At 43.5% G+C, this 12,554-nt stretch overlaps 1 protein-coding gene across 2 annotated transcripts; it reads right to left on the bottom strand.

Moving 5' to 3' along the window:
- Positions 1–28: 28 nt before the first annotated feature.
- LOC106567683 (ATP-sensitive inward rectifier potassium channel 15) lies at positions 29–2,984 on the bottom strand. Of its 2 annotated transcripts, none has more exons than XM_014137258.3 (2): positions 2,733–2,984; positions 29–1,659 (listed from the first exon to the last, which is right to left on the bottom strand). In XM_014137258.3, the coding sequence occupies exon 2, from the start codon at positions 1,588–1,590 to the stop codon at positions 571–573; it is 1,020 nt and encodes a 339-aa protein (XP_013992733.3). In that variant the 5' UTR covers positions 1,591–1,659; positions 2,733–2,984; the 3' UTR covers positions 29–570. The 2 variants fall into 2 exon arrangements, with proteins under 2 accessions (XP_013992733.3, XP_013992732.3); XM_014137257.3 differs by lacking the exon at positions 2,733–2,984 and adding an exon at positions 1,775–2,036.
- Between the last annotated feature and the right edge of the window lie 9,570 nt (positions 2,985–12,554).

Below are 12,554 nucleotides of genomic sequence, written 5' to 3'. Positions count from 1 at the left end.
AATGTCATAATGGCATATGAAACATCTCTTCTTCAAAGTCAATGGTTTATTCATAGACACAGAAAAAACACAGCTCTTAAGCACTACACACTAAATACGTTTTGTTCTATCCCCATCTGCCCTTAATGTGAAATGTATAATATATTAAAATATCCAACTTGAGTGATACAAAAAACAACATCTTGAATCTGCTTTCCTGGAATCCTATGTACAGGTTAAATATTTCCAGTACAGCAATAGTTGCTGCCACAGTTCCACTCAAACACTGGCACCTGAGACCCAGTCCTTGTTTTGCCTGTATGTCCTTATTCTCCTATTTTATGGCTTGTGGATCCAAACGATGTGCTAGTTATACACTGCACCTGAATTTACTATGACCAGATACATACTGATCATGATGAACATTAGTTTATTTGCCTAAAAGTGTCATCATTCACTCATGTGTATTAGGTTTAGCAGTTATATGAAATAAAAACAGATATATTTCTGTAATGCGTGTTTACAAATTGTTTCCAGACAGTAACTGTGGGTCATGTTAATTACCAGTGTCCAACATGTTTGAGCGACCTCTTATTCCTTCTTGTACTCCTCCAGTTTCAGCTTATCTTTGTTGTTACTGGGGAGTATAGGGTCGCTGCTCACCTGCACCTTGTCAAAGAAGTTAAAGTCGGCCCCATACTGGCCACCAGGGGTTCTGAAGAGCACAGGCTTGAACTTGTAGTCCCACAGGATCTCCTGGGGAACGTAAGAGGTGCGGCTCTGACAAGTGGCTGCCGTGGACTCCATGGTGGCATTAAGGGTGACCAGCAGCTCAAAGTCACGAGTCTGCAACCTCTCGGCGGTCAGCCCCGCCAGCGGGCTACTCTCATCCAGCACGTGGTAGAATGTGAGGGGCAGGATTAGGAAGGGGCACTCCCCGCACGAGTCTATGTAGAAGTCCACAGCCGTCTGGCGGATCAGAGTCTTCTCACCCTCCTCAGTCACATTGGGTGAGAGCAGCTTGCCCATCAGCTGGCACTGAATCAGCAGGCTCTTCCTCAAGTTTGCCACACGCACCATCAGACATAGTTTACCATCGCGGCGGCAGATCACTGCCAACTGGCTGAACTTGATGGTCTCGGCCCGCTTTTTGGGTCGCGCCAGCTTGGCCAGAAAGGCCCCGGTTACAAAGATCTCAGCCAGGCCCGTGGTGACCAGCTGGACCAGCAGGACGAAGATGGCCAGCGGACACTCGTCGGTGATATAGCGGAAGCCATAGCCAATGGTGGTCTGCGACTCCAGGGAAAAGAGGAAGGCACCGGTTAGGGTCTCGACGTTCATGACACAGGGCGTGTGGTTGGACAGCAGCTCACCCTCGAAGTCACCGTTGCCCATGCCGATAAAGTAGAAGATGACGCCAAAGAGGAACCAGGTCATTATGAAAGTGGAGAAGAAGAGGGTGAGCTTATAGCGCCACTTCATGTCCACCACCGTGGTCCAGATGTCGTGGAGGTAGATCTTCACCATGCCCTCCACGTTGTCAATGCGCACTTGGTTGTGTCCATTCTTGGAGACGATCCTCCGTTGGACATCTGCCTTCTTGGTGGTCATCTTGGTCTTAAATGTGTTCTCTGTAGTTGCCACTTTTTTGTCACCCTATTTGCATTGCAAGCAGTGGGACTGAAAAAGAAGAAGCAATGTTAGTCAATGTCAACAAACTAGGACACAGTAGGTAACACAGTTCAAGCATTAAATGAGCCCTTTGGACAAATGTCAGTTACAAAAACATTCTCACTGGAGCTACTGTAGCTGGTTGGTTTCATCCAGAAATTAGGCAATTGATAAGATATTTCCACACGCCTAATTTCACAACACAGATATTGTAACGGTCGTCGTATGGAGTAGACCAAGGCGCAGCGGGTTGAGTGCTCATTTTAACTTTTATTTTAATAAACTTGAACACTTAAAAAAAAACAAGAAAACGAACGACAGCTAAACAGTTTTGCAGGCTAACCCTAGCAGTGCAAAAACAACTTCCCACAAAAGACAGGTGGAAAAAGGGCTACCTAAGTATGACTCCCAATCAGCAACAATGATGTACAGCTGTTCCTGATTGAGAGCCATACCAGGCCAACAAAGAAATACACAACATAGAAAACCCATCGAAATACAAAACATAGAACAATACTCAAAAACCCCGGAACACATAAAACAAACACCCCTCTTACATAAATACATATCCCAACAAACCCCGAACCACATAAAAACAAACACCCCCTGCCACGTCCTAACCAAACTACAATAACAAATAACCCCTTTACTGCTCATGACGTGACAGATATTTAACCTGTTAGATACTGTATGTCCTCCCTCTGATGTTCACATAGGTACAGTATATCACTGACCAAAAAACATTTCCTCTAAATAATGTCTAAATATTATGTTATATGTATTCCCCACTGAAACACACCATTTTTACATTTAAACAGGGTTTCTTTTAGAATATATGCAAAACCATGACATTTTTGTAAATCTAGATTCTTCATTTTGCCAGTTGACACGGCAACTAGAAAAATAGAGCTCCTCATGACAGAAAGCTCAGGATTATTATTTCCATGGTTAATAAGAAATTATGGAAAGTCGTAAATTAACTCAGTAGCATGCAGTAACACTTTCTGTAGAACGTCTTACAAAGTTCTGACTTAACTTCTCTAAATTACTTTTAAAATGCAAGGAAGTTGTATAATACTCACGTTTAGTGTTGATGCCTTCTCAGGTGTGGCTTCATTTGCTCTCAGTAGTTATAATCTGCAATGTGAACCTGCTGTAAAAGCCCTTCTTGAGAGTTCCACAATGTCCTCTCCTCTTTGTCCTCTTTGGCACAATGATATTTAGGACATTTTGTGAGAACAAAAAGGAGAGAGAATGAAAAAAGCTTATTCAATGAGTTCTTGGCTACCTGTAGGTAAGCTTTTATTTCAAGTGTGGGACAAACTCCACCTATCTACCCCACCCTACCAGGGGCAGGTATGCAACAAGTGCTCCTTTTCACACTTTTTTTAAATTATCTGAACTCATGGTTTGTTTTGTAGTTCCATGCATGATTGTTGCTTCTTTATACACACACCCTGATGTACTATCTCCAAGACGTAATAATGTACTGACAGATAATCAAAATCCTTGACCAGAACAGAAAATGAAATGACCCTGATCTCAGCCTATATTATTTGACTATGGTATTGTATTAAAGGGAAGATATGATGCAGTTGAAAGCTAAAGACAAATTGAAAAGTTGGGTTCAATATAATGACATGTATTGCCATTAATAAAATGGCAAGTCAAATCACAAATCACACCGTATGTAAAATCACCACATCGAAAATACAGCAATTGTTTTTCAAAGTGCATGTACTGTATGTAGGGAACTGGAAAGTGGGGACCCATGACCCATATCTAGCCAATAAGGAATCTGTATAAGTGGTAAACACAAGAAGTCTCTCTCCAGATTTAATGCAATCCTCTGTGTAACTATTGCGCTGTGACCTTGGATTACATTACAAGATGTGCAGATAATAGCTCCCTGGGTTATTCATTAACTGAGCTGAGGGCTGGTGCTAACAATATACACTGAGTGTTCTGCTCTTTCCATGACATGGGCTGACCAGGTGAATCGAGCTGAAAGCTATGATACCTTATTGATGTCACTTGTTAAATATACTTCAATCAATGTAAATGAAGATGAAGAGACAGGTTAAAGAAGGATTTTTAAGCCTTGAGACAATTAAGACATGGATTGTGTATGTGTGCCATTGGGAGGGTGAATGGGCAAGACAAAATATTCAAGTGCCTTTAAATGGAGTATGATAGAAGGTGCTAGGCACATCGGTTTGTTTTAAGAACTGCAACGCTGCTGGGTTTTTCACGCTCAACAGTTTCCCGTGTTTTCAACAATTTGTATTTATTATGGATAAATAAATGTATTATGCCAAGGCAGCAGCTACTCTTCCTGCGGTCCAGCAAAATTAAGGCAGTTATACGATTTTAATATAATTAAAATACATTCATAACAGATTTCACAACACATTAAGTGTGTGCCCTCAGGCCCCTACCATGTATCTACAACACAAAATCCATGTGTACGTGTGTGTAGTGCATATGTTATCGTGTGTGTATGCATGTGTCTGTGCCAATGTTTGTGTTGCTTCACTGTCCCCGCTGTTCCATAAGTTAAATTTTTGTATCTGTTTTTGAAATCTAATTTTACTGCTTGCATGAGTTACTTGATGTGGAATAGAGTTCCATGTAGTCATGGCTCTTTGTAGTACGGTGTGCCTCCCATAGTCTGTTCTGGACTTGGGCTCTGTGAAGAGACCTCTGGTGACATGTCTTGTGGGGTATGCATGGGTGTCCGAGCTGTGTGCCAGTAGTTCAAACAGACAGCTCGGTGCATTCAACATGTCAATACCTCTCACAAATACAAGTAGTGATGAAGGCATTCTCTCCTCCACATTGAGCCAGGAGAGATTGACATGCATATTATTAATGTTAGCTCTCTGTGTATGTCAAGTACATCCAAGGGCCTTTCGTGCTACCCTGTTCTGAGCCAATTGCAAAATCTCTCTTTGTGGCACCTGACCACACGACTGAACAGTCAACAAAACTACAGTCTGTAGGACCTGCCTTGTTGATAGTGCTGTAAAGAAGGCAGAGCTGCGTTTTATTATGGATAGATTTCTCCCCATCTTAGCTACTAATGTATCAATATGTTTTGACCATGACAATTTACACTCCAAGGTTACTCAATTTCCACATTGTACATTACAAGATTTAGTTGAGGTTTGAGGTTTAGTGAATGATTTGTCCTAAATACAATGCTTTTAGTTTTAAAAATATTTAGGATTAACTTATTCCTTGTCACCCATTCTGAAACTAACTGCAGCTCTTTGTTAAGTGTTGCAGTCATTTCAGTCGCTGTAGTAGCTGACGTGTTTAGTGTTGAGCCAGTGGCATGTCGTTAGAAAATATTGAAAAAAGTAAGTGCCCTAGACAGTTGCCCTGGGGAATTCCCGTTTCTACATGGATTATGTTGGAGAGACTTCCTTAAAGAACACCCTCTGTGTTCTGTTAGACAGGTAACTCTTTATCCACAATATAGCAGGGGGTGTAAAGCCATAACACAGAGGTTTTTCCAGCAGCTGTCACAACTGTCAGAATGATCAGACCAACGTGCAGCATGGTTGTAGTTCCACATCTTTTTATTTATAGTGAAACGTTGCAATACACCAAATTCTAGAAATACAAAAAACAACAAACCGTGACGCAGAGAGGAAAACACACTACTCAAAATTAACAACCCACAAACCCAAAAGGAACAACCCCGTGCTTCTAGGTTGATCTCCAATCAGAGGCAACGAGGACCAGCTGCCTCCAATTGGAGATCAACCCAAAAAACAACAACATAGAAATAGAAAACCTAGAACACAAAACATAGAAATAGAAAACCAGAAAACCAACCAAACACCCCCTGTCACACCCTGACCCATCTACTATAGAAAATGACCTCTTACAAGGGTCAGGACGTGACAGCAGCAGACTATGATTGATAATGTCAAAAGACGCACTGAAGTCTAACAAAACAGCCACCACAATATTTTTATTATGAATTTCTCTCTGTCATCAGTCAATTTGTGTAAGTGCTATGCTTATTGAATGTCCTTCCCTATAAACGTGCTGAAAGTCTGTTGTTTACTGTAAAATACCAATTGTCTCTGGTAAAAAAATTTTTTCCAAAGGTTTACTAAGGGTTGGTAACAGGCTGATTGGTCAGTTATTTGAGCCAGTAAAGGAGGCACCACTATTCTTAGGTAGCGGAATTACTTTTGCTTCCTTCCAGGCCTGAGGGAACACACTTTATAGTAGGCTTAAATTGAAGATATGGCAAATAGAAGTGGAAAAGTCGCCCACTATTATTCTCAGTAATTTTCCATCCAAGTTGTCAGACCCGGGTGGCTTGTCATTGTTGATAGACAACAATACGTTTTTCACCTATTCCACACTCACTTCAAAATTACAACGCACGTCTTTCATAATTTGGTCATATATACTTGGATGTGTAGTGTCAGCGCTTGGTGCTAGCATGTCATACCTAAGTATGCTAATCTTCCCAATGAAAAAGTAATTAAAGTAGTTGGCCATATCAGTGGGTTTTGTGATGAATGAGCCATCTGATTCAATGAATGATGGAGCTGAGTTTCATTTAAGGTGCTCCAAAGCTTTTTACACTCATTCTTTATGTAATTTATCTCAAATCAAATTTTATTGGTCACATACACATGAGTAGCAGATGTTAATGCGAGTGTAGCGAAATGCTTGTGCTTCTAGTTCCGACAGTGCAGTAATATTTAACAAGTAATCTAACAATTCCCCAACAACTATCTAATACACACAAATCTAAACGGGTGAATGAGAATACGTACATATAAATATATGGATGTGCGATGGCCGAACGGCATAGGAAGGTGCAGTAGATGGTATAAAATACAGTATATACATGTGATATGAGTAATGTAAGATATGTAAACATTATTAAAGTGGCATTATTTAAAGTTGCATTGTTTAAAGTGACAAGTGATCCATTTATTAAAGTGTCCAGTGACTGGGTCTCAATGTAGGCAGCAGCCTCTCTGAGTAAGTGATTGCTGTTTAGCAGTCTGATGGCCTTGAGATAGAAGCTGTTTTTCAATCTCTCAGTCCCAGCTTTGATGCACCTGTACTGACCTCGCTTCTGGATGATAACGGTGTGAACAGGCAGTGGCTCGGGTGGTTATTGTCCTTGATGATCTTTTTGGCCTTCCTGTGACATCGGGTGCTGTAGCTGTCATGGAGGGCAGATAGTTTGCCCCCGGTGATGCATTGTGCAGACCCCACCACCCTCTGTAGAGCCTTGTGGTTGAGGGCGGTGCAGTTGCCATACAAGGCTGTGATACAGTTCGACAGGATGCTCTCGATTGCGCCTCTGTAAAGGTTTGTCAGGGTTGTGGGTGACAAGCCAAATTTCTTCAGCCTCCAGGAATGGAGTTGATGTTGCGCCTTCTTCCCCACACTGTCTGTGTGGATGGACCATTTCAGTTTGTATGTGATCTGTACGCCAAGGGACTTAAAACTTTCCACCTTCTCCACTACTGTCCCGTCGATGTGGATAGGGGGGTGCTCCCTCTGCTCTTTCTTGAAGTCCACGATCATCTCCTTTGTTTTGTTGACGAGTGAGAGGTTGTTTTACTGACACCACACTCTGAGTGCCCTCACCTCCTCCCAGTAGGCTGTCTTGTATTTGTTGGTGATCAGGCCCACTAATGTAGTGTCGTCTGCAAACGTGATGATTGAGTTGGAGGCGTGCATGGCTATGTAGTCATGGTTGAAAAGGAAGTACAGGAGGGGGCTGAGCATACACCCTTGTGGGGTCCCGGTGTAGATGTTGTTTACTACCTTCCCCATCTGGTGGACGAATGCATACTCTTTTATAACGTATTGGAACGAGGGTACCCAACATGAACTCGCGCGCCAGGTGTCTAATGGGCCATCATCGTTCCATGGCTCTTGTTCGGTCAGATCTCCCTCCAGAAGACTCAAAACACTTTGTAAAGGCTGGTGACATCTAGTGGAAGCAATAGGAAGTGCCAAAATATTCCTCAGCCCCTGTGTTTTTCAATGGGATAGGTTTAAAGGTAATACAACACATCAGGTATCCACTTCCTGTCAGAAAATGTCTCAGGGTTTTGCCTGCCAAATGAGTTCTGTTATACTCACAGACACCATTCAAACAGTTTTAGATTAAATCGGGTACATTTTTTTTATCCAGCCGTGCAAATACTGCCCCCTAGCCCTAACAGGTTAATAAATGCACTCACCGAGTCAGTGTATAGGTCAATGTTGTTCTCTGAGGCTATATTCCAGTCCGCGTGATCAAAACTGTCTTGAAGCATGGCATCCGATTGGTCAGACAAGGGTTGAATGGTTTCTGCTTATAAAACGGAACGAGCAAGATGGAGTCGTGGTCAGATTTGCCAAAGGGAGGGCGGGGGAGGGCTTTGTATGCATCGCGAAAGTTAGAGTAGCAGTGATCGAGAGCACTAGCCATGCAAGTCGTGCAATAAATATGCTGATACAATTTAGTTAGCCTTGTTCTCAAATTTGCTTTGTTAAAATCTCCAGCTACAATAACTGCAGCCTCCGGATATATGGATTCCAGTTTACATAGAGTCCAGTGAAGTTCCTTGAGGGCCGTCTTGGTGTTCGCTTGAGGGGGAATGTACACAGCTGTGACTATAACTGACCAAAATTATCTTGGTAGGTAAAATGGCCGGCATTTGATTGTAAGGAATTCTAGGTCGGGTGAGCAGAAGGACTTGAGTTCCTGTATGTTGTTATGATTACACCATGAGTCGTTAAGTTGACGTTGCTCTTATATCCAATAGTTTTTTCCCGGCTGTATGTAATAAGACTTAAGATTTCCTGGGGTAACACTAAGAAATAATACATTGAAAAAACGAAATACTGCATAGTTTCCTAAGAACGCAAAGCAGTATGTTTGCCAATTGGTTGTGCAGCCAGACTTATTTGCCGTTCATTTTGCCTCATCCCTCTCAACCATACAATTTTTCAATTCCTCATCAATCCATGGGGATTTAACTTCTCTAGGGCCAGTGGGACGAAATCGTCCCACCTACGTAACAGCCAGTGGAATCCTGTGGCGCGTTATTCAAATACCTTAGAAATGCTATTACTTCAATTTCTCAAACATATGACTATTTTACACCATTTTAAAGACAAGACTCTCGTTAATCTAACCACACTGTCCGATTTCAAAAAGGCTTTACAACGAAAGCAAAACATTACATTATGTCAGCAGAGTACCCAGCCAGAAATAATCAGACACCCATTTTTCAAGCTAGCATATAATGTCACATAAACCCAAACCACAGCTAAATGCAGCACTAACCTTTGATGATCTTCATCAGATGACACACCTAGGACATTATGTTATACAATACATGCATGTTTTGTTCAATCAAGTTCATATTTATATCAAAAACCAGCTTTTTACATTAGCATGTGACGTTCAGAACTAGCATACCCCCCGCAAACTTCCGGTGAATTTACTAAATTACTCACGATAAACATTCACAAAAAACATACAATTATTTTAAGAATTATAGATACAGAACTCCTCTATGCACTCGCTATGTCCGATTTTAAAATAGCTCTTCGGTGAAAGCACATTTTGCAATATTCTAAGTAGATAGCCTGGCATCACAGGGCTAGCTATTTAGACACCCACCAAGTTTAGCCCTCACCAAAGTCAGATTTACTATAAGAAAAATGTTATTACCTTTGCTGTTCTTCGTCAGAATGCACTCCCAGGACTTCTACTTCAATAACAAATGTTGGTTTGGTTCAAAATAATCCATAGTTATGTTCAAATATTCTCTGTTTTGTTCGTGCGTTCAAGACACTATCCGAAGTGTAAAGTCACGCATTTCGTGACAAAAAAATTCTAAATATTCCATTACCGTACTTCGAAGCATGTCAACCGCTGTTTAAAATCAATTTTTATGCCAGTTTTCTCGTAAAAAAGCGATAATATTCCGACCGGGAAAGGGTGTTTACGTTCAAAGAGAGAGAAAATAAAAACATGGGATCCCCTTGTGCACGAGCCTCAGTCTGATGGTCCTCTGATAGAGCACTTACCAAAGGCGCTAATGTGTTTCAGCCTGGGGCTGGAATTACATCATTCAGCTTTTTCCCGGGTTCTGAGAGCCTATGGGAGCCGTAGGAAGTGTCACGTTACAGCAAAGATCCTACATTTTCAATAAACAGAGCCAAGAAGCCAAAGGAATGGTCAGAGAGGGTACTTCCTGTACAGAATCTTCTCAGGTTTTTGCCTGCCATATGAGTTCTGTTATACTCATAGACACCATTCAAACTGTTTTAGAAACTTTAGGGTGTTTTCTATCCAAAGCCAATAATTATATGCATATTCTAGTTTCTGGGCAGTAGTAATAACCAGATTAAATCGGGTACGTTTTTTATCTGGCCGTGTAAATACTGCCCCCTAGCCCTAACAGTTTAACCGATTTTACTCATTTTCTTAATGGTGCATGCTTATTAGTAACTGGGATAAGCAATTTCATCTATGTGTCAATTGCGGCGTCTGGTTGCTCCTCATTACACACCACGGACCAACAAATATTCTTTACATCAACAACATAGGAATCACTACAAAACTTATTGTATGACCTCTTAGACACTATATTAGGCCCAGCCTTTGGAACTTTGGTTTTCCTAGATATGGCTACTATATTGTGATCACTACATGCTTTAAAGCACATTTCTACAGCATTAGTAAAGTTGTGATCAATACATGTTGATGATTTCATTCCTGTGCTGTTTGTAACTACCCTGGATGGTTGACTGATTGTCACGTCCTGACCATAGTAAGATGTGATTTTCTATGGTAGAGTAGTTCAGGGCGTGACAGGGGGTGTTTTGTGTTTTTCTATGTTTTCTATTTCTATGTTTAAGTTCTAGTTATTCTATTTCTATGTTTTTTTGGGGGGGGTTGATCTCCAATTGGAGGCAGCTCGTCCTCGTTGCCTCTAATTGGAGGTCATATTTAAGTAGGGGTTTTTCTTTCTGGGTTTTGTGGGTGATTATCTTTTGAGTAGTGTTTGTTTCTCTCTCTGTCACGGTTTGTTGTTTTTGTAAATTCAGTTATTTTGTGTATTGCAAAAGTTTCACGGATTTAATAAAATGTGGAACTACAATCACGCTGCACTTTGGTCCGATCTTTTCGACAGCCGTGACAGAATCACCCACCCCAAAAGGACCAAGCAGCGTGCCCAGGAGCAACAGAAATAGACCTGGGAGGAAATTCTGGACGGAAAAGGACCCTGGAGGCAGGCTGGGGAGTATCGCCATCCGAGGGAGGAGATTGAGGCAGCTAAAGCGGAGCGGCGTCATTATGAGGCGCTGTACCAACAACGAGGCAAGGGCGAGAGACAGCCCCCCAAACATTTGGGGGGGGGGGGCACACAGGGAGATTGGCAGAGTCAGGTTGGAGACCTGAGCCAACTCCCCGTGCTTACTGTGGGGGGCGAGTGATCGAGCAAGTACCATGTTATGCTGAGATACGCACTGTGTCACCAGTGCGCAGCTATAGCCCGGTGCGCTCGGTGCAAGCTCCTCACAGGTGCCGTGCTAGAGTTGGCATTGAACCAGGAAGGAGTATGCCTGCTCAGCGTTCCTGGTCTCCGGTGCGTCTTCTCGGTCCAGGTTATCCTGCGCCAGCTCCACGCACAGTAACCCCAGTTCGCCAACACAAACCTGTGCAACCTGTCACAACCCCTTGCGCTTGTCGGGCTACGGAGGTTATCCAGCCAGGACGGGTTGTGCCAGCCATAAGTTCCAGACCTCCAGTGCGCCTCCATGGCCCAGTATACCCTGTGCCTGCTCCGCGCACCCGGCCTCCAGTGACGTTCCCTAGTCCAGAACTCTCAGCGACATTCTCTAGTCCGGTGAGAGCTATTCCAGCTCCACGAAAGAAGCCTCCAGTAATGATCCATGGCCCGGAGCCTGTAGGGATGATCCATGGCACGAAGCCTCCAGAGATAATCCATGGCCCGGAGTCTGTAGGGATAATCCATGGCAAGAAGCCTGTAGGGATGATCCATGGCCTGGAGCCTGTAGAGATGATCCATGGCACGAAGCCTCCAGTGATAATCCATGGCCCAGAGCCTCCAGTGATGATCCATGGCACAAAGCCTCCAGTGATGATCCATGGCGCGGAACCTGTAGTGATGATCCATGGCACGGAGCCTGCAGCGACGGTCCCCAGTCCAGAACCTCCTGAGACGTTCCCCAGTCCAGAGCCTCCTGAGACGTTCCCCAGTCCGGAGCCTCCTGAGACGTTCCCCAGTCCGGAGCCTCCTGAGACGCTCCCCAGTCCGGAGCCTCCAGCGACGCACCCCAGTCCGGAGCCTCCAGCGACGCTCCCTAGTACGAAACCTCCAGCGACGGCCTGCAGCCCAGAGCCTCCAGCGACAGCCTGCAGCCCAGAGCCTCCAGCGGCGGCCTGCAGCCCAGAACCTCCAGTGATGGCCTGCAGCCCAGAACCTCCAGCAATGATCTACAGTCCGGTTCTTTCGACGACGATCCACGGTCAGGTGGTAATAAAGCAGAAGGATCAGCGGGTGGAACGGGGAGTACGCCCCGAACTGGAGCCGCCTCCTCTGCTGGAGGTTAAGGTTATGAGGACTGCATTTGAGCCGCCATAGACAATTGTCACCCTCCCTACCCTCCCTTTTGTTTTGTGGTTTCTTTTGTTTTAGGTGCATTCGGAGTCTGCACCTTTGGGGGGGGGGGGGGGTACTGTCACGTCCTGACCAGAGTAAGATGTGATTTTCTATGGTAGAGTAGGTCAGGGCGTGACAGGGTGTGTTTTGTGTTTTTCTATGTTTTCTATTTCTATGTTTAAGTTCTAGTTGTTCTATTTCTATGTTGTTTTTTTGGGGGTTGAT

The sequence above is a fragment of the Salmo salar genome, chromosome 13 (genome assembly GCF_965601325.2).
Source record: "Salmo salar chromosome 13, fSalSal1, whole genome shotgun sequence".
NCBI classification, from domain to species: domain Eukaryota; kingdom Metazoa; phylum Chordata; class Actinopteri; order Salmoniformes; family Salmonidae; genus Salmo; species Salmo salar.
The sequence above is the reverse complement of the archived record's forward strand: the minus strand, read 5'-3'. Positions and strand labels throughout refer to the sequence as shown.

Coding starts and splice junctions, on each gene's coding strand:
- LOC106567683 (XM_014137258.3), bottom strand. CDS start 1,590: ATGACCACCAAGAAGGCAGATGTCCAACGGAGGATCGTCTCCAAGAAT.